Source organism: Tripterygium wilfordii, chromosome 17, assembly GCF_013401445.1.
Source record: "Tripterygium wilfordii isolate XIE 37 chromosome 17, ASM1340144v1, whole genome shotgun sequence".
NCBI classification, from domain to species: Eukaryota; Viridiplantae; Streptophyta; class Magnoliopsida; order Celastrales; family Celastraceae; genus Tripterygium; species Tripterygium wilfordii.
The window spans coordinates 9,597,004-9,619,898 of record NC_052248.1 but is presented as its reverse complement, the minus strand read 5'-3'; the positions used below and the strand labels follow the sequence as shown (position 1 = coordinate 9,619,898).

The 22,895-nt window shown below is 39.5% G+C and overlaps 1 protein-coding gene across 1 annotated transcript in view; it reads left to right on the top strand.

Annotated features, from left to right (window-relative positions):
- Window positions 1–22,895, top strand: part of LOC119982175 (DExH-box ATP-dependent RNA helicase DExH7, chloroplastic) — a 61,485-nt gene that overhangs the window by 8,055 nt on the left and 30,535 nt on the right. The window contains exons 8-17 of the mRNA XM_038825409.1: window positions 1,176–1,287; window positions 1,457–1,648; window positions 2,267–2,346; window positions 11,699–11,821; window positions 12,010–12,096; window positions 12,777–12,877; window positions 13,581–13,638; window positions 19,966–20,031; window positions 20,915–20,997; window positions 21,106–21,289. Coding sequence (XP_038681337.1) covers window positions 1,176–1,287; window positions 1,457–1,648; window positions 2,267–2,346; window positions 11,699–11,821; window positions 12,010–12,096; window positions 12,777–12,877; window positions 13,581–13,638; window positions 19,966–20,031; window positions 20,915–20,997; window positions 21,106–21,289 — 1,086 coding nt within the window. The remainder of the gene's footprint in view (window positions 1–1,175; window positions 1,288–1,456; window positions 1,649–2,266; window positions 2,347–11,698; window positions 11,822–12,009; window positions 12,097–12,776; window positions 12,878–13,580; window positions 13,639–19,965; window positions 20,032–20,914; window positions 20,998–21,105; window positions 21,290–22,895) is intronic.

The following is a 22,895-nucleotide window of genomic DNA, read 5'->3' as shown; positions in this document are numbered from 1 at the left end:
GCATGCTAATACTTTCCATTCGACTCTGACAGTCTGATTGCTTTTCTCATTAGGCTTTGGTTCACAGTTGTAGTGGGCATACTGGATTGACTTTATTGGTTCTTTGAAATCTCTCTCTGCTCCTTTGTCTTTCTTCCTCGTTAGATGTGTCAAAACCAGTAATTTAGGCATTACCATTTCTGAAGATATATATATTCGTGATACTGTTTCCTAGAATCCAACAATAAGTTGAGAGTTTATTAAACGGCTTTGTGTTGTCTAAAGCTCTAAATGTGCTCAATCTTATTCTATTATGTACGCCCTAGTAACAGTATTTTTTCTTCCTAAAAGGAAGAATGGTTTGTGACATTTTTGGATCTTCTAGCAATAGCAATTATACAAAGATGAAAGAGATGGTCACATTTTTCCTAGTCTTCTCTCTCATAGGGTGTTAATGATCCTTTTTATCCCTAATTTGGTGGTCTTTTTTTTTTTTTTTTTTCTTTTTTTCTGAGTACTTATCAATCTTTTACCTTTTCTGTTGCATTGTTCTTTAATTGCTGTGATATACAATGAATGAAATGAGTGTACATGTTCTTTTCAGGGTGATACGTTTAAATAGCAATCCTCACACACTCATCTTCCATGGACTTTAGAGATGTTATCCATTTTATACCTAACTTCATAGTTTTTTTGTGTCTTCATCACAAGCAAGCTTTTCCCTTTTGTTGTTGGTTGTTCCTTAAGGACCTTTGATATAATTAATAAAATGCTGGACGTCTCTATTTTAAGGTGATATTGTTTTCTATGAAGCTGGGCAAAAAATTCTCTTTAAATTAGGTTTGACATCTAGATGTTAAGTTGTTAACTCTGTTCATGCTATGGTACTTATTCACTAGTTTCACCAAATTCATTTTCAACCCAGTTACAACCTTCCCAAGAAAGGTCGATCCTTTTCTTCCTTTATTTACTCATTGTTTCTTAGTATTATTTTTTTTGGTGGGGTGGGGTGTGGTGGTGGAGGTGGAACTTTGTTTATTGCAATCACCTGTGTACAACTTCTTCATTCATGGCTGAGTATGATTTATTTCTGTTTTTTTGCTTCATTTAATTGAATTTGGATTGTGAACAGAATTTACAAAGTAGCCTTTGGAGTTTAAGTTTACCTATAATTGAATCTACTAATTGGACTGCAGGATGCACAGAATGGAGTTGCGGCATATGCTCTCCATCACTTGTTCCATGATCTTCCTGTCCAGTTGATACTAACTGAGCCTTACGCTTCACTTGTTTTACAATGGAAAGAAGGTTACAGTTTTTGAGTTTGGAATAAGTCCCATATATGAAAAAATAATCTGACTCCTTTTGCTTTAACATAAGTTCTTAGATAAGTTTTTGTTTGTCATTATTAAATTTAATTTTAATTTCGTTAAGTATGGTATTGTTAACGGAGTTAACTCCACTGAAAAATTTACAGGGGAATCGTCTGAGAGATTTGAAGACACAGAGGAAGATCGACGGGCGGGTTTTGTTGATCGGTTGTTGCATGCAGATGGTTCAACTGCACTTGGTGATGCTAGTACTAGCACTCTTTTAAAAGCCATCGAAAATATTCATGTCAACAGCAGTGAAATTTTGAATGTTGGTGTTGCTGTTCCAATAGATAAAAGTATGTTATTTCATTTCTCTTCGAAACATCACAGACCGAATAATATAGCCTTTATTCATATTGATATAGGAGCTTATCTCAATTAGTGTTGATTGTTGAACAAGATTTGCCTTCTGGATGAATGCCTTTTCAATTAATGCAACTTAATTTCATCAATATTTGACATTTATCTTTGTCTAAGATGTTTTTTATTTGATTAAAATTTTTCCTCACAATAACTAAGATGTGTTTGTTGGGTGGGCCGGGAGGAGTCATTTCACTGCGGTTTTAGATGGATTGCCCAGTTTCGGTTGACATTTCTTGTTTTGTCTATTGCATTGTGTGCTGTTGTATTGTTTGTTTTACTATGTTTTTCTTATTTTCCTTTTATGATTTTTCTTATTTTAATGAAAATTTTCTCTTACTAATGGATATTCATGGAACCTGTGGGCGAACCTTAAAAAATTAAGTAGGATTGAGCAGCTATAAATGTTCTATGTGGGAGATTGCAGACACAATACCATGCTTAATTAAATGAGGTCATGAAATTTTACCAGAGCAATGGGATTTATTTTTTCATCTGAGCCTTTAATATGGCTATGATTCAATGTTTCAACTTCTGATGATATCATGCTACAGGAATTAACGATACTGCAGAAATTGAAAGTGCTTATCTGAGACGGGAACAAGAGCGTAAGAGGAATATACAGAAATACAAGGTGGGTATATTTTTGTAATTTCTTCACTATGAAGGTGGCTCATTTAGGGAAATGAGCTTTTGGCTGCATGAGAGATCTCCTATTGAGTCTTGACTGCTAAATTCAGAAAACTAAACTGGTATTACATGGTGTTTCCATATTTTCATGCATGTTGCTACGAAAGTGACATTGCCTAGAAAATGTAATGGTTTTCTGGTTTCCCCCTGCAAAGAATTTACTGAGGTCTCTTTATTTGCATGGTGTTGTCTCTTTGTTTGAATGTACACCACATTCATTACTTTGGACATGAATATTGGGTTGAAGCGTGTCTTGGAATCTATTTATTGTGGCTAGAGCTAATGCTTATTTTATTGTACTGGTTTTAGTTCTTCTTTTCCCGATGTTGAATCATTTCCTTGCTTCAAATTAAGTAGATAAAACCATTCTTACATTGAAGTAGATTTCTGTTGGCTTTAATAAAAAATAAAATACTGCAAGCAAAGGAAATTGTCAAATAGGAGAGTGAGGTGAGGAATATGGGCAATGCTTCTATTGCAATTTTTTTTTCGTTGAATTGATAGAGAGAGAAAAAAAGGTTCATTTTAGTTTTCTAGCCTAGAGAATACAAAACCCATATCTGTTTTCTATATTTTAGCTCATTAAGAAAGAAAAATCTTCTTGGTCTACTGTGGCCAAGATGCCTATGGATGTTAAGAACGCCTTTTCCATGGTGATCTCAAGTGGATAATTACATGGCTCCTCCCCCAGGTTTGTTCTCTTCTTCTGCTTCAACTATGTGTAAATTGAGGCGGTCTCTATATGGTTTGAAATAGGCTCCTCGGGCGTCTGATAGAGCTGTGGTCACCAAAGGATATGCAAGGAGAGGAGCACGACGTGGCAGCACTTGACTGGTCCATGTGGCTTGTTATTATTAGCTTAACTTTTCTGAATTCTGTTACTGCGTGTGTATATATGGTCTGTCAAGAGTAGTGGGGGGCATCTGATTTGTGTCTGGGTATCTCTAAGGAGATTGTGGAGGTCCTAGTCCTCGAAACTAGGGTTTATCTCATCTGTTCTTGGTTCTTTGATATTGGAGTTGTAATAGCTAGTATTTGGCAGCAGTAATACAATCAGTGTTTATATTAAAATTCCTGTGTTGCAAATCTTTTCTGAGTTGTTTCAAAACAGAGTTCCATCATAGGTATCGGAGCATCTGGTCCTTGATATGGTTAAATCCAGAATGGAAGGTCGCGCCGATGATTTGGAGAGGGATGTCGGCGAATTAAAAAGCACGGTCGGGGATCTCAGATCCGATATGGAAACATTGAAGTTGTATATGGCAGAGATGCGTGACATGTTGGCTGGTCGTTCTGCAGTAGATAAGGGCAAGACTCCAATGGAAGGGGATTCTTCTCATGTTCCTGATGCGATTCCTCCACCAGATCGTCGTCCTGTTGCCGACAATGAACCCAACCGTCGTCGATTGGAGATGCCTCTGTTTTCGGGAGATGACCCATCTGGGTGGTTGTTCCGGGTCGAACGGTATTTTACAGTGAACCAGGTCATTGAACAAGATAAGGTGGCTGCCGCTGTTGTGTGTCTGGAAGGTAAGGCATTGGGCTGGTATCAGTGGACGGAGGTTCGAGACCCTATCGAAACATGGCCGGCATTTCGTGCAGCCCTCTTGCGAAGGTTTTGTAGCTCACAAATGGGTGGCGCTCATGAACAATTGGTTTCTCTCAAACAAACAGGCACTGTGGCGGAACTACGGGAACTCTTTGAACAGGTTTCTGCACCCCTCCATGATGTGGGGGAAGAGATGCTTGTGGCGTCCTTCATGAATGCTCTCAAGGAGCACATCCGGGCTGAAGTTAGGCTAAGTCCACCTCCCACATTGGCGGGCCTCATGGAGCTAGCCCAACGCATAGAAGATAAGAATATTGCCTTAGCCCAAGCCCACAATACAGCTTCAGGGGTTCCTTCTCCAAGAATTTCATCATCTACGTCCAGCAGTGTGTCCACCTACCCAACGAGTTTAGGTCGCCCTCCTGAACAGGGTCGATCTCCCTCTGAGCCAAGATCTACACCTCGTGAATCCAAAATACCCACTCATCCCACTGCTCCAATCAAGCGCGATTCGTTTCGTCGCTTGTCTGAACGAGACGCCCAACTTCGCCGCGAGAAAGGACTTTGCTTCCATTGTGATGACAAGTATCACCCTGGTCATCGGTGCAAAAACAAGGTGCTTCAGGTTCTAATTGTGGCTGATGATTCTGTTTCAGGCGAGGTGGAAGAGGTACCTTTGGATGTTCCTTCGGCTCTGGAGAAAACAACAGAAGATGAGAAGGTTGAACTGTCTATGAACTCTATCATTGGAATATCTAGCAGCAACAGTACTCTCAAGGTCCGTGGCCATTTGGAGGGTAGGGAAGTTATTGTTTTGGTGGATAGTGGTGAAAGAATCTAGGTAACACAAGAGGGGGGGTGAATTGTTTTACCCTTAAAAATATGTCAATTTTGAGTTTAAACCTACTGATTTCAGATTACTTTAAATCTTATAGAAACTTGATATTAGTGAATATAAGCTTGTGGTCTAGGTTAGTTCAAGTAGGAATCAAGTACTAGAACTAAATACAACAAGCACACACACAAATAAACAAGTAAAGAGTAGGGTAAGAGAGTGCAAACAGATTTATAGTGGTTCGGCTACGTATAGTCCTACATCCACTCCTCAAGGCTCCTCCTTGAGAGTTTGAATCCACTATGATTTGCTTGTTGAAGAGCCAAGCCTCTCTCTTTACACCAGCTGTTGTTTAAAGTGCCAACTTCACTTTACAATGGCTGTTTTGGCTTACCAAGTGCCAGCCTCACTTTCTTGTGATTTTGTAAGCTAACCACCAGCACTTAGACTCTTAATTGTGTGTACAAAGTGACTCTATAATGATCAAGGAGTGTACAGTGAAGCTCGAGTATTTTCTGAGTAAGAATGAAGGCTTGAATGCTTGTAAAACTCTCAGAGAATTGGAATCAAGTTCTGTATTTTTCTATGAAGTATGTATGAGCATTTATATGCACTAGAATTCCTAAATATGTCCGTTGCATTGAGCTATACCTTTTTGACCTTTAAAGCTTTGTGATATGAAAGATTTCAGCTCCCATTTATTTCTTTTGCAGCTGTCTTTTACTTCTTGTCTTCTCCATTTATTTCTTCTTATCTCTTCAATAATTCAAACAACTTATGTCATCTCTTTTATTTCTTTTACAACCACATTTGACTTCTTATCTCTTTCACCTACTTCATTGCTTTTCTTTTCAACAATTGCAGCCATCTTTAACTTTTTGCAGTAACTTGAACATGTGATGTTTGTAGGTGCTAGGAAAGTCTTCATAATTTAATTTTCAGCATGCTTTGCTAGCTGTCATTTCAAATCAGCTGCTAATCTTTATTTTCTGCACTCATTCATTGAATTTCAGCAAGCTTTGACTTTATAGGATGACAACTTGTGATATGCTAACTTGTGTAAGAGTAGCAAAGGCCAAAACAACAAGACAATTCATAGTGAAATCTGGAACCTGAAACTTAGTGACTTGTAAGCTTGATTAAAAGCTTCATGTCTTGATCTTTGTTAGCCTTGCAAATTAAAGCATTAAAGGATAGAAACAAGTTCAGAATATAATTAAGAATGCATGGCAAACATAGAACACATATTTTGATCAACATATAGAATGCACACTTCATCATCAAAACTCATATCATAACAAGTGGAGCCTCCAACAATTTTGTGTCATCGGAAGTGGTGCAACTTTTGCAACTTCCGGTGGATTCGAGCCGCAAGTTCACTGTTCAAGTAGGAAACGGGGTTTGTGTTCAAGGGGGAGGGATGTGCTATGGACTCTCGCTTTTGATTCAGGGGGTACAATTGCAAGAAACTTTTCATGTGTTGGACCTGGGAAGTGCTGATGTGGTGTTGGGTGTGTCATGGCTCCACTCTCTTGGCGATATCTCCTCCAATTACCAAACACTGACTATGAGTTTTAACTTAGAAGGGAGAAGGGTACTGTGGCAAGGAGATCCAACTCTCTCCAAGACAATGGTGTCTCTGAAGACTATGTTAAAACTGTTGAAGCATGAAGAATTAGGATTTTTGGTGGAATTTGGGGCTTTCCAAGTGCAGCAAACTGCCACTGGGCCAGAGGTTCTTTCAGCCCTACCTGCTGCATCACTTCAAGAGCTGCAATCCATTCTGTCTGAGTTCGATCCAGTATTCACGGCAGTCCCTGGTCTACCTGTCTCCCGTAGCCATGACCATGCCATTCGCTTGTTTGAGGGAGCCTCTCCTCCTAACATTCGCCCATACCGTTACCCTCACTATCAGAAGAATGAAATAGAGAAATTGGTCAAAGAGATGTTAGCTGCTGGCATCATCAAACCAAGTATCAGCCCCTATTCTAGCCCTGTCCTCCTAGTGACAAAGAAGGATGGAGGATGGCGAATGTGTGTTGACTATCGGGCATTGAACAAGCTTACTATTCCCGACAAATTCCCTATTCCCATTATAGATGAGCTGCTAGATGAACTCAGTGGTGCCACATTGTTTTCAAAATTGGATCTCAAATCGGGCTATCACCAAATTCGGGTGCGTAGTGAGGACACGGAAAAGACTGCCTTTCGTACACACGAAGGCCATTACGAATTTCTGGTCATGCCTTTTGGTTTGTCAAATGCTCCATCCACCTTCCAATCGTTGATGAACGACATTTTCAAGCCCTTCCTAAGGAAATTCATTCTTGTGTTCTTTGACGACATACTGATTTTCAGTTCCGACTGGCCTTCTCATGTACAGCATTTGCGAATAGTTTTTGAGATCCTTCTGAACAATGCTCTGGTTGGTAATAAGAAGAAATGTGCATTTGCTCAATCTCGCATCGAGTATCTGGGCCACATTATTTCGGCAACTGGAGTAGAGGCCGACCCCTCCAAGATTCAGAGTATGATTACTTGGCCTTTTCCTACTTCCCTTAAATCATTACGTGGTTTCCTTGGTTTGACAGGTTATTATCGGCGATTTGTGCGTAACTATGGCAAAATGGCTGCTCCACTCACTTCCTTATTAAAGAAAAATGCTTTTTCCTGGGATGACTCTAAGCGTTTGGCTTTTGAAGAGCTAAAGCAAGCTATGGTGAGTGTGCCGGTTTTGGCATTGCCCGATTTCTCTAAGCAGTTTGTGCTGGAAACCGATGCTTCAGGGACAGGTGTGGGGGCTGTTCTTATGCAAGAGGGGCATCCAATAGCTTATTTCAGCAAAACTTTGTCACCTCGGGCCCAAGTTAAATCTGTGTATGAGCGGGAGCTTATGGCAATTGTATTTGCTACTTTGAAATGGCGACATTATCTTTTGGGGCGGAGATTCATTGTTCGTACGGATCAAAGTAGCTTGAAATTTCTTTTGGATCAGCGTTTAGTGCATGAAGGACAGCAGCGTTGGCTCACCAAGCTTATAGGATTCGATTTTGAAATTCAGTATCGCCCGGGAAGTAGGAACAAGGCAGCTGATGCCCTGTCTCGAAGGGATGAGTCTAGTAACCACAATGCTACTACTGTTTCTACCACTGCTATGGACAGGGGGGACCAAGCCCACTTCAATGCTCTCTCACTGGTTACTTGCCCGGCCCTAGTTGACTTGCAAGAGGAAGTTATGGGAGATCCTGATTTAAAAGAAATCATTCAATCTCTCACTTTAGCTCCCACCGGTCGTTACCCTTTTTCTTGGAAGGGTGGTTGCCTATTGCATCATGGTCGCTTAGTGTTGCCCAAAAATTCGCCCCGCATTCCTGCTTTATTATCAGAATTTCACTCCACTCCGCAAGGGGGTCACTCCGGATACTTGCGCACCCTAAACAGGGTTTCTCATGTTTTTTACTGGGCGGGTATGAGGTCTGATATCAAAGAGTTTGTCACTAAGTGCGAAATTTGCCAGCGGCACAAGTATTCTACACTTAGCCCACAAGGTCTCTTACAACCTTTACCCATACCCACAGCTTCTTGGGAGGATCTTAGTATTGATTTTGTAGGTGGCCTACCCCGGGCACGGGGTTTCGACACAATATTGGTTGTGGTAGATCGCCTTACTAAATATGCCCATTTCTTGTTGCTGGGACATCCTTTTACTGCACAGGAAGTGGCCTCTCTCTTTATTCAAGAAGTGGTTAGATTGCATGGCTTTCCCAAATCAATTGTTTCAGACAGAGATAGAATTTTTATTAGCCAATTTTGGACTGCTCTGTTTAAGCTTTCGGGAACTACACTAAAAATGAGCACCGCTTATCATCCGCAAACGGATGGTCAATCTGAAGTAGTGAATCATTGTATGGAGGAATACTTACGTTGTTTTGCTAGCAGCCATCCGAAGAGTTGGATTAAATGGGTACCTTGGGCGGAGTTTTGGTACAATACTACTTATCACCGAGCTGCTGGAATGACTCCATTTCAGGCACTTTATGGGCGCCCTCCTCCCTCTATTATTAAATATTCAGGGGATCCCACGGCTGTAGAAGAGGTCCGTGTTCTTTTCCAGAATCGTGATGCTATTTTGGGTCAATTACGTGACAATTTGGCTAATGCACAGAATCGGATGAAGCAATATGCGGATGGCAAACGTCGAGAGGTCTCTTTTAATCCGGGTGATCAGGTATTTCTCAAGCTACAGCCATATAGGTTCCGTTCTTTGGCACGCCAATCTTGTCTCAAACTTAGTCCTCGTTTTTATGGGCCTTTTGCTGTTCTGGAGAAAATTGGAGAAGTGGCCTACCGGCTCGATCTGCCTGCGCACTCTACTATCCATCCAATTTTTCATGTTTCTCAGCTTAAAAAAGCTTCTTCACTGGATTTGGTCAGTCAGCCTTTACCGGCTTATTTATCTGATGGGTTGGATTTCAATTTTGTTCCAGAAGCAGTTCTCCAGGTGCGTAAACTTCTCAATGGAACTACAGAGGTTTTGATTAAATGGGCAGGGGTCCCTGAGTGTGACAATACTTGGGAATCATTCGAAGCTATTCAAGCTCAATTTCCTTCTTTCAACCTTGCGGACAAGGTTGCTCAATTGGTGGGGAGTATTGATAGAGCTATGGTCACCAAAGGATATGCAAGGAGAGGAGCACGACGTGGCAGCACTTGACTGGTCCATGTGGCTTGTTATTATTAGCTTAACTTTTCTGAATTCTGTTACTGCGTGTGTATATATGGTCTGTCAAGAGTAGTGGGGGGCATCTGATTTGTGTCTGGGTATCTCTGAGGAGATTGTGGAGGTCCTAGTCCTCGAAACTAGGGTTTATCTCATCTGTTCTTGGTTCTTTGATATTGGAGTTGTAATAGCTAGTATTTGGCAGCAGTAATACAATCAGTGTTTATATTAAATTCCTGTGTTGCAAATCTTTTCTGAGTTGTTTCAAAACAGAGTTCCATCAGCGTCCTTTGAGAAGTTTCAATCCGCCTTTCGTCGCTTCTCTTTTGTTTCAGAGTCACTTTGACTCCTCTTTGTTTCTTTGAAAGACTCCTACTGGAATTGTTCTTTTATTTGTATATGTGGATGACATTGCTATTACTAGGGCGAATTCCTTGTTGATTCCTCAACTTCAATAGCATCTCAAGAACTCTTTTCATATGAAGGATCTTGGTACTCTTTAAGTACTTCTTGGGCTTAGAGTTTCATAATGATCCTACAAGTCTTCATGAATCAACACAAATATATGCAAGATTTAGTTTCTTTGGCTGGTCTCCTGGATTCTTCCTCCATGGATACTCCTCTAGAGGTGAATGTCAAATATTGTCATGATGATGATCTCCTTTCTAATCCAACTAAGTATTGCCAATTAGTTGGTAGTTTGAACTATCTGACTATTACACGGCCAAATATCTCTTTTGTTGTTCAACAAGTTACGTATTATTCGTTATCATCGTGGCACTCCTCATCGTGGCTTGTTCTTTCATACTGGTACTCCTATTTTGTTGCTTTGAGTAATGCTGATTGGGCTGGATGTCCTGATACTCGTCGCTCTGTCACAAGTTGGTGTATGTTTGGGGGTGTCTTGGAAGAGTAAGAAACAAGATCGCGTCTCTAGTTCTTTGACTGAGTCCGAATATCGTGCAATGTCTCTTGCTTGCTCTAATATTGTGTGGCTTCGTGACCTACTGGCCGAGTTTGGCTTTCCTCGATCTACTGCCACTGCCCTTCACGTTGACGACACGAGTGCCATTCAGATTGTACTAATCCGGTTTATCATGAGCTTACAAAGCACATTGAAGTGGATTGTCGCTCTATTCAGGAGATTGTGGATACTCATGTCATTTTCCATCTGCATGTGTCCACCAATCTTCAGATAGCTGACGTATTTACCGAGACTATTACTTGGCTGCGCCTTCAGTTTCTGTAGTACCATGGTCTTGTGTGGGCCGCAATATGCAGTTCCTGGCAAGCTACCAAGGGGCGACTGTTGTGCTCTAAATCCCATATCACTTAGAGAGATCATTGTGATGTGCTTAATAAGTGGCAAGCTTCCTCAACCTAGTAGACGCGTTTTCTGGGCCAAAAGGCCCAAGGGCTCATGCCTAAAGCGGACAATATCTGCTAGGCCCAGAGGAGGGGCGTTACAAGTTGATACTTGATATTGAAGTGGATTCTTAGGTCTAAGGTGTGGGACTCACGGGGATGTGAGCCTTGAAGGGGGAGACTATAGTACCCTGGTCTAGTGTGGCCGGGCCACAATGTGCAATGCCTGACAAGCTACGAAGGGGGAATGTTGTGTTCTAAATCCCACATCGCTCAGAGATCTCCTTGTGATGTGCTTAATTAGTGGCAAGCTCCTTCAACCTAGTAGATGTGTTTTCAGGGCCAAAGAGCCCAAGAGAACAAATCTGTGCAAGAACATATCTACTAGGCCTAGAGGAGGGACGTTACAATTTCTTGTTGGCAAATTGATGCTTCTTGAACGACCCACATCAATTTGAGGGGTGATGTTAGCCCTATAATCAGCCAGATAATATGGATCAAATGCATACTGACCGTATCCTAGTTGTCTGTATTTTGGTAGTTAGGAAAATATATAGCTTACGGTATATAGATCGATTTGTTAGCTAGCATAGCACATAATCAGCCTTATAATAAGCCTTAGCACATAATCAGCTTGCAAATCATTTGACAATTATACTATTTGGTAGAACTCTACGAAGGAGGGCATCCAGACATTCAGAAAAATTTGATAGAATAACCCAATTCTGGTCATTATACTTTTTCGGTTTATGTTTGAGTTTCAGTACCATTGTAGTTATTCTATTTGTCTAGCTTTCACGTTTTTTGAATTTTTGTTGTTGTTGTAGGAAATGTTGAAAAATAGAGCTGCGCTCCCTATCGCTGGGTTAAAGGGTGATATCTTGCAATTATTGAAGGAAACTAATGTTCTTGTTGTTTGTGGTGAAACTGGTTCTGGAAAGACAACTCAGGTTCATATTCTTATTACTTAACGCATCACCTTTCCCTTGTTTTTTTTTCTTTAACTAAACCAAGCTGTGAGTAATCTTCTGATTTGGATTTTTCGTATGGCTAGTTGGAATGCGCTTTTGTTCGTCTTTCTGTACTTGTGGAAAGGTCCCACAACCTGATACTTTATTGGTTTTTTTTTTATGTGTAGGTTCCACAACTTATATTGGATGATATGATTGAGTCTGGACGTGGTGGATATTGTAACATCATATGCACTCAACCAAGGAGAATAGCGGTAGGCAATGCATGTCAACACCTATATATGGACAAATATGGCATTGTGAGATCGTTCTATTGTCGTTCTGAGGTCATTTCAAGTTTTTAATATGTAGAAGCTTGAGAATATGATGAAATTCAAGTTATGTATATAAGAATATATTGCATTACTGCATGAACAACCCTGGAAAGTCAACGTTCCTTTCCTTTTCGCAGTCACTGTAATGTCTACCTTATGCAAATTGGTTAGAGTATTTTTGTTTTCTTGGAATAATAAAGGTGAAAGAAGGTTGGGCTATGGCCTGCCTCTCTTTACAAGGGTGTGCCACCCTATTACAAAAGATGAAAACATAAACATCTAGGCTAATAAGATAATTTAAAACCGGCTCTTCATTGTCAAAAATGGAGTAATGGGATATTTCCAAGTTAATATTTCCTTTTTCTATGTACTCTGATCTTGTGTGTCTGTGTTATGTGCAAGTGTTTATACATGTACTGTTTCTGACTGATTTCAATCATTGAACTCGAGATTTATGGTTGGTGGAGTGTTTTAACTTTTAATACATGGAACACAACATTAGGTTGCTCGCAATCTGGAAGTTAGATGTTTATTTGTTTGCTTTTGCAATTTTTTTAACTGATGTTTATAAATGTTGTTTTTATTTGGCTTAGGGTCTTTGCATTGTTTTATTATTTTAGGCTATTTCTGTGGCTGAGCGAGTTGCTGATGAACGCTGTGAAACTTCGCCAGGCTCAGACGATTCTTTGGTTGGTTATCAAGTTCGTCTTGATAGTGCAAGGTGTTTGTTCTTTCCTCCTTCAATGGCTGTTTCTATGTTTCTTGATGAATAGATTAGAGGGCAACATATTATTCAATGGATAAACTTCTTTTTATTCATCTATGTTTGGCTCCCCTGGTTGCAGAGCTTGGTTCGTGTTTTGAGTAGTATAGGTAAAGTTTAGTTTTTTTGAATAAAAAAGTGAGTCCTATTTCTCTTATAGTGCTCATAACAGTTTCTTTTTTGTCATCTGTCTACACGCTTGGTTTCCTATTTCTCTTATAGTGCTCATAACAGTTTCTTTTTTGTCATCTGTCTACACGCTTGGTTCTGTTTTACATTTTCTCAAGTACTGGATTAGGGGCGTCAGTTTTTCATTCTTATAATCTGTTTTGAAATGTTCAAGACTGGTGCCTCTAAACTGTACCATGTTCTCAATTTATGCAGACATGTATTCTACTTTGGATTTTCTGGTTCTAATTTAAGTTGCTAAACTTGTTGCTCCCACCTGGTTTCAAGATTTCATTTATTTCCTCCCTTCTTTACCTCTCTTAGTGTATTACATGGTTACAACTCTTTCAATAGATATATTGTTTTTTGTTTTTTGTAACTTGCCAACCTCTCTGTCTACTCTTATTTGTTTATTATTGTTTATTTTCCCACCATCAACCACCTGGTTTATTGTGTCATAATGATTAAATATCCCTTTTCTTCCCCCTTGCAGAAATGTGAAAACCAAGCTTCTCTTTTGTACAACTGGTATTCTTCTCAGGAAGATTGCGGTAGGCAATACTATTTAATTGAGTTCTGAATCCTTTGCAACTGACAGGGTGCAAAATGAAAGTAGCCATGGTTGATCTCACTTTGGCTTGTGGCATGTTTTCTTTACATCTATCTGGATGTGCGTCATAACTTTTTGTGTGTATTATTTTATCGCTCTTTACAAAGGGAGCGAATACTAGTAGACAAACAGCAGTCAATTTTTTCAAAAAGTAAAATATCATGCTTGTCTATTTGCCGTCTATACTCTATACCAAGAGCAAAGAGTATGTAGTGAAATATCACATTTTTGAGAGTGAACATACTTCTCATTCGAAATTCCTTTTGTTTTTTTTTCACTCTGTAATATTAAATAAATGCTTTGAGGGATGAAGTCTTGCACCTGTTTCACTCTTTTCCTCCATGGTTGAATCTCCAAGCATTGAGCTCCTTTTCCAACCTTCCAATGCTCGCCCATGACATACTCATTGTTGGAAGAGCTACACCCCAAAGTCTTCTAAGTTCTAATCCCTTTCCAATGTAGCGGGAGATAACATTGTCTCAAAAACAAAGTCAACTCTTTGGGTACTCAACGAATGCAGGTGCTGTTTTACCTAAAATTAATATTTCTACTCATGACCGTATTTGATGTACTGTGATTTGACTGACCAAAGCCTACATATTCCTAGTCAAATCAAAGAGAGAATGCATTTTTGACCTGCACCAAATCACTGCAATATTCCAACATAAATCCATTTTTAGACATCTGGTAAACAAATGGACTCCATGTCCTTTCCTTTCCACATCCTTTCCCGATCCCTTATATAGTTTTTATATCCAATGATCATACATGGTACATAATTAGCTACAGACCCTCATTCAAATCCTAGTTTTCCCCTTAGCAAATCACCGACTCTACTTTTCTTCTAATGCATAATTGAAAGACGACCTTGAGTTTTATACCACTCAATTGGGTTGATTGTAAAACTTCCTGGATTTGTTTTACCTTTCCCAAGAAGAATTGAATAATTTGTGTTGTATATTCATGTTGTGAGGTTGTACATTATATAGTTACATTGAGAGCCCTATATTAGGGAAACTAAATCAATCAAATCAACCTAATTCTAGGAAACTAAATCAAAGTAATTAAAGGGAATATTTACAACCCATAATTACAAGAAACGTAATATTCTCTCATAATTCCAACACTCCCCCTCAAGCTGGTGCGAAGAGATTGACGAGACCCAGCTTGACAAGAGATGACTTAAGTAAAGAAGGACCTATTGGTTTAGTAAACATGTCCGCAGTTTGAGCCGACGAAGGAACAAACCTAGGAGTGATAATGCCAGACCGAACTTTTTCCCGAATGAAATGGATGTCAACTTCTATATGCTTAGTTCTTTCGTGAAGAACTGAGTCGGATGATAGCATGATGGCAGACTTGTTATCACAGAATAAAGAGGACGAGTCTGTTACAGAAATACCCAATTCAATGAGGAGAGAACGAAGCCACATGATTTCGCATGTACCTTGAGCCATAGCACGATATTCAGATTCAGCTGATGATCGAGAAACAACTGCTTGCTTCTTACTTTTCCATGAGATAAGATGATTACCCCGGAAAGTACAGAAGCCAGAGGTAGAACGCCTATCACTTATGGAACCCGCATAATCAGCATCAGTGTAGCCCGAGAGATTAGATGGTATATAGCATGAGAGACTAGATGGTGGACCTGACATCTCTCCAGAAGCATAGAATAATCCGAGACCAGGGCAAGATTTGAGATAACTGAGAATATGATAAACAGCATCCAAATGGGAAGTACGTGGAGAATGCATGTACTGACTAACAACACTAACAGCAAACGTGATATCTGGTCTTGTGTTTGTCAAATAAATAAGACGTCCCACAAGACGCTGATACATTGATGGATCTGATAAACAATCTCCTGAGTCTGGTGATAGCTTGAGGTTAGGAATCATAGGAGTAGAGGCAGGTTTACAACCAAGCATACCCGTATCCTGCAGAAGATCAAGAACATATTTCCGCTGGGATAAAAATATGCCACGGCGAGAACGAGCAACCTCAATGCCAAGAAAATATCGGAGGGGACCTAAATCCTTAGTATCAAAGGATTTTCGCAGATCATCCTTTACCTGAACAATACCTGGGGAGTCATCTCCAGTAATAAGGATATCATCAACATAGACTGAGATAATAATGCACTTGCCCTGAGACTGGCGACGAATGAAACATGTGTGATCCGAGTGACACTGAACAAACCCCATAGCAAGCACAACTTCACTGAAGCGGCCGAACCATGCCCGAGGAGACTGCTTAAGGCCATAAAGAGATTTCCGGAGACGACATACTTTCCCCGAATACTCCCCCTGGCCGTGAAAACCTGGTGGAGGATCCATGTAGATAGTTTCGGAAAGGTCCCCATTGAGGAACGCATTTTTAACATCCATCTGATGTAGAGGCCAAGAGTATGTAGCAGCAAGAGAAACAAGGAGACGAACTGTAGTAAGTTTCGCAACTGGAGCAAACGTGGCTCCAAAGTCTTTGCCGAGAATCTGAGTGAATCCTTTGGCCACAAGACGAGCCTTATAGCGATCAACCGAACCATCAGCCTGATACTTGATAGTGAACACCCACTTACAACCAACAGTGCTCTCACCAGAAGGAAGATCAACAAGGTCCCAAGTATGATTACGTTGTAGGGCATCCATCTCTGCTTCCATGGCAGAGACCCACTTAGGATTCTGGAGAGCAGAGTGGACAGAGCGAGGGATCAAATCGGAGTCAAGCTTGCCAAGAAAGGTCTTATAGGAATCTGAAAAACAATGATAAGACAAATACTTGGCAATGGGATGGTCAGTACTACTCGTAAATCCAAAACGGGAAGGGGGATGACGATCACGAGTGGGGTAACGAGGAACAGAAACAGGAGAAAGGGAAGTACCTGATTCCGGAGAAGACGTTGGCGGAGGGGCAGGAGCAGACGGGCGCCGAGTATAGACCTGATCAAAGGGAACAAGAGATGGTGCACTAGGAGTAGATGATGAGTCAGGAGAAGGTGAAGGGGAGGAAGACTCGGGTAACAAAATCGGTCGTGGAGGTGATGATTGATCTGGGATGGTGAGAGAAGGTTCCACGGTCGGTTCTGATATAAGAGGGCTACCTGAGAAAAAAGGAATAGTCTCCAAAAAAGTAACATCCAAAGAGTGATAAAAGCGACGAGAAACGGGATCATAACATCGATAACCTTTAGACATGGAAGAATACCCGGTAAAAACACAGCGAATGGCTTTATCATCAAGTTTGGTACGGGAGGGACTACGATTTTGAACAAAACAGGTACAGCCAAACACACGAGGAAGAAGAGAAAACAGAGTAGTACCTGGCTGAAGGACATGAAGGGGTGTTGCACCCTGAAGTGCCCGACTCGGAGTACGATTGATAAGGTATGTGGCAGTAAGAACAGCTAAGTGCCAGAAAGTTTTGGGGACATTCATACCTCGAAGAAGACATCGAACGACAGACATGATGTGACGGTTCTTGCGTTCCGCGACACCATTTTGTTCAGGTGTGTAGGGGCACGTGAGCTGTTGAAGGATCCCATTTTGAGCAAGTTGAGTGCGAAACTCATTGGTGAGATATTCACCGCCATTGTCAGACCGAATGGCACGAACAACAGTATTGTATTGAGTTTTAACCATGTGAAGAAAATTAGTGAAATGATCAAAGACTTCAGATTTATTTTTCATAAGATAAACCCAAGTACATCGAGTGTAGTCATCAATAAAGGTAACATAATAACGATGTTGAGAAAAAGCAGTAGTGGGAGATGGTCCCCAGACATCAGAGTGAACAAGGTCAAATGCAGCGGGAGAACGACGCATGCGAGGAATATAAGAAGTGCGTGTATGTTTGGACAATTCACAAACCTCACAATGAAATTTAAAATTTTTGCACGCTTTATTCAAAGGCGGAAAAAGCGAACATAGATATTGAAAGTTTGCATGGCCTAGACGAGCATGCCACAAATCTACAGTAGCAAGGGAAAAAACAGAGGAAGATAAAGTAGAAGGATCTAGAACCGATAGTGTGGAAGCTTGAAGACTAGACAACGAGACATCAGATGAAGGTGGGTCACCAAAGTAGTAGAGGCCGTCATGCTCAAACCCCCTGCCAAAAATCTTCTTCGAAGTCAGGTCCTGTAAAAAACAACGGTCAGATAAGAAGACAACAGCACAATTCAGGTGTTTGGCAAGGCGACTGACAGAGAGAAGATTACATGTAAATTTAGGAACATAATAAACAGAAGGAAGAGTAATATCCGGAGACAAACGGGCACTGCCCTGACTACGAATTGGGAGAGAAGTACCATCAGCAATACAGACAGATTGGTTGATAGGAGTAACAGAAGATGTGAAGGTGGAAAGCTCACCAGTCATGTGGTTGTTAGCCCCAGAATCCAAAATCCAAGTGGGATTCCCTGACTTACCATGGAAAGCAGTAGGAGTACCTGCAGCAATAACAGCTGATGACTGTAGCTGAGCAATCTGGGACTGGAGTTGAGCAATCTGGGACTGGAGGTGGCTCAAATCTGGTGAAAGATGACTATAATCCATCTTGGCAAAAGTAAATTGCCACAGTGCAAGCCAAGAAATCGTAAAATTTTACCCAAAGTTAGGCAGTAGTCGAATCAATTCGTGAAATAATCACGACTGGCAGAGATACACCAAGACAGAGATTTGCCAAAGATAACCCAACAAAGATACTTGCAACACTCGCTAAGAGAAACTGATAGACATGCGCGACGAGAGATAGGTGCGCGCAGAGACAGATACACACAAATATGTTTGAGATAGATGTGTGCGAAAAGAGACAGATGCGAACAGAGTCACGCTTGAGATAAAGAGCTGCCGAAGTCGATGAAAAACAAAAGAGATACGTGCTGCCAGAAAAAGCCGAGAAAACTGCTCGTGAACAGTACCGTGAACAGTACCGTGAACAGTACCGTGAACCGTCTGAATAGCACCGATGAATAGCACCGATGAACAGTGCCGATACCAAGAAAACCCTAGGCTTCGATACCAAGAAGAATTGAATAATTTGTGTTGTATATTCATGTTGTGAGGTTGTACATTATATAGTTACATTGAGAGCCCTATATTAGGGAAACTAAATCAATCAAATCAACCTAATTCTAGGAAACTAAATCAAAGTAATTAAAGGGAATATTTACAACCCATAATTACAAGAAACGTAATATTCTCTCATAATTCCAACATCCCATATACCTTTCTCATCCTTTTGACTAAAATCAACCTCCCCCATAAAAATTTCGTTTATATAGAACAGCATGGCCAACGGTGACATGTTGTTGGGTTGTTATTTTGATAAGGGACGTTTTATTTGTGTGAATATCACCTACTTCAATAGATGTTGCCTCAGCTACCGAGTCTAATTTTTTTCCAAACATTTCAGTAGCTAGGTCCACTGCTTTTCTCCTTAAACTTCGTTTTTGGTGGAAGACTGTATTTGATAGAAGAAATCCCACTTTACTGTCCAGAACAAAATATAAGATATCGTAATCAGCCTCACCTATAGAAATCAACTTGCTTGTATTTATTCATCTTTAAAACTGTCAGTTGCTAAGATAAACTCGGCGTGACCCTCTTTTTTATTTATTTATTCATCTTTAAAACTGTCAGGTGCTAAGAAGTACAGGCCTTAAATTAAGCAGATATTGCTCATTGGTCCTGGAAAATTTGACAGTGTCATCCACAAAAAATGGGATGCTATTGTTTATCCTCTCCTCGACAATTTTCACTTCTTTACTCTATCATAGACTAGCCTTTTTGTATATCATGCCTTTTGTCCAAATGAAAACTTTCAGAAGAATTTTATGAGAAGCGATCGAAGTGAAAGATTTTTAATATATGTATGTATTAGCCGAAACATATGTACATTTTTGGTGCAGTTGGTCAATTTTATGTTCATTTTTCTGCTTTCAAGGTATCAAATGGTAGTACTCATATATGCTTAGTGCTCTTCGTTTAATTTGACAAGAAACACCTTCTACTTTCACAGTATGTCTCAGCATAAAATCCTCGGATCAGATTATTAAAGTGTCCTTGTCTATAACACTTTTGAGCGACTGTTATTTGTTTATTACTTATGTGACTGCTGGCTAGGCAATTTATTAGAGGGGACTTGTGGTGGCAACCATGCAAATTTTTTATGGGAAATTTTTTTGCTATAACTTTTTTAAATCTGTGCTCCCATGTTCACAAAAGGAATTTAACTCTTTTTCTCATTATTAATTTCAAATTTTCAGGGAGACAAGAACTTAACAGGTGTTACACATGTTATAGTAGATGAAGTGCATGAACGGTCTCTTTTGGTGAGTACAATTTTATTATATAAGAATATATTCATGGAACCCTTAATGTTACCATTATGTATTAATCTTTATTGATTAAGATCAAGATGTTTATGGTCTATGATGCTGAATAAATCAGACTTAATCTAAATCATAGAACAATGTCTTTGTGGATCCATAAATAATTATAGTAGCCCTCTCGGCGAATGCTCTGCCAGCTGTTGTGTGTGGACTTAGTCCTGGAAACATGGATTCTAATGTGAGCCAAACTTTGCCCACATGTCATCTTGGCTCTACGAAAAGTGGCCATACTCAGCTTCATTTAGAGTGAAGTGCCAGTTAGAGCTTGAGCTCCAATCCAGCAGGGGCATTATTCTGGTGACCCAATGAAACGAGATACTCTTCTTTTTCTTTATCTTTATTTGGCCCTTGTGCTATTGGGAATTAGTTTTAGGACGAATGATTGAGCCATTTTTAAATATACCACCTGCTATCTTGGTTGACTTGTTGGCATGGAGATTTCTTTTGAAGCTTTATGAGAAACTTTAACCTCTCACCAAGAAATGTAGAATTTACTCGAGCATATGATTGTATTTTTGCATTAGTTCTACATATGGTGGCTATAACTAAATTTTCTGTACACTTAGGTCCTTAGCTTCAACAGTTTCTTATGCAACTGGAATGACATCCTTGAATCAAATGAAGACATTATTATTATGATTATTATCATCATCATCATTATTATTCTTATTATGTTGCGTTTGGCATTTCTTATTTATTTCTTTTTGTATATTCGATGAAAGCTTATTGTTTTTTGTCTAATCTCGTGGTTCAGAGGTGGTTTTACTTTTAAGAAAATTACATTAGACTTGTATGAAATTAACGTCTCTTTTTCCTCAAACAGGGTGATTTTTTACTTATCGTTTTGAAGAATCTGATTGAGAAGCAATTGTCCCACGGCACACCAAAACTGAAAGTTATTCTTATGTATGTTTGTGCATTTCAGTTTCAAAGGGCAATGTTCTATATGTCATTTCTGTGGGGTTCTCCATTCTCTATTCACTTCTTGTCTATATTCTTTTAAAAAATTTTCAGGTCTGCAACTGTTGATTCCAATTTGTTTTCAAGCTACTTTGGCCACTGCCCTGTTCTTACTGCACAAGGCCGTACACATCCTGTTACAACTTACTTTCTTGAAGATATATATGAAACTATCAAGTATCGTTTGGCTTCAGATTCTCCAGCTGCTATAAGATATGAAACATCCTCACAGGATAAGGTGCTTATACAATATCCTAATTTTGGTTATTGTTCATGATCTTTTGGTTTTGAATTTCTATTTTGTCTTTATATAATAATTTTCATCCATCTTTGTGACTTCCAGAAGAAAGTTGAGAAGATGGGTATAATTAAATGTGAATAATTGTAGTTCTGTTTTGCAATCCAACAATGATTGTTCTTTTCCTGCTACGTCTATAAATAATAAGAGAATAACAGAAGAGAAAAGAAGGAGAAAAAGGTAATAGGAGAGGGAAGATAATGGACAGCACACCTTTAGCAAAGCTTTTAGCTGTAACTTTCAACAATGCTCCATTCTGTTCAAAACAAGAATTACTACCCTTTCTATGAACTTGAACCCTTGAATCCTTAGGACTAGATCCAGAACAAGGTTTGAGTTCCCTCTCATGCTACTAGTAATACTAATAAAAAAGAACATAACCTATAAAAGAAGGGTTCATTTTGTCATTTTTATATCAGTGGAAAATCTTTGACTTTCTTTTTATTTTGCCGAATTAGGTTTATTAGGTGCTCATTTGAGTGATTTATTATCAAGTCAATACTGCTATTTTTTGTATGTTTATTTGGAGTCCTAATTGTATTTACGGCTGCAAAACTAGATTCTGTTTATCTCTCTCTAGAAACTGCGAGAATATTTTGAGAATAAAGGAATTGAGTTTGAATATTTTGAGGCATGCTTTCCCAAGGTTCATTTGTCACCACGTTGGAGCAGAGATTAAAAAAGGGTAGAAGTTCAAAATTTTCTTGGAGCTGTTTGTTTGAACTTCAGTTGTTAATTCTCAGTTTTGGTAGGTTTTTACTCACTCTAGTCCTGTGGCACAATTTTTTCAAAACTCTGCTGTTTTGCGAATTTAATTTAATTAGTTAATTTGTATGCTTTGAGGGGAAAATCCAGTTTGTGGTTAATTTAGGCCTCAATGGCCTGGATCGCTTCGTGGTGTCTTGCTAGGGCAAATGAAATGAAAGATGGATATCTCCTCTGAGGGAAATAATTCTATTGGTTTTGAAGTTAAGGGGTGGAAAAATCAATGTTCTGGTGGCTACTGTTTGCTTGGGGATGAGCCATCTTGAACTATGCCTTTTCCACCTCCTTGCAGCTTATTTCTTATTGTTTTAGACAGATTCCAATGTTATAGTTGTTCTTTCAGTTTTTTTCAGTAGTTTCTCTTGTTGAATGCTATTTTATCTCCCAAGAAAAATCGGTACAAAAATTGAAAAAAACCCAAGTTACAGTCCCACTTCTGTGGTTGATTTATTGGTGATTGGATTGAGTCGTGCAATATCCTTTACCTCTTTCTCCTCCTCCTTCTCATTGTTTCTCATATTTTCTCTTCCCTTGTTCTTTGCTTCTCCTCTCCTAATTTTTCTTCTCTTGATTCACACTCTACTTCATTTTTAATTTTATTTGCATCGACTGCATCACCATATTGTAGATGATACATTGCAATTTTGATCAAAATCTTAAAAAAGAGATGAAATTCAAGCAATTTATTATGACCACTTGCAATTGTGACGTTGCTTTTCTTAGCTTTTAAACTAGAAATAAAATTTATAAGAGACAGAACCCCATATAGACACCAAATGAG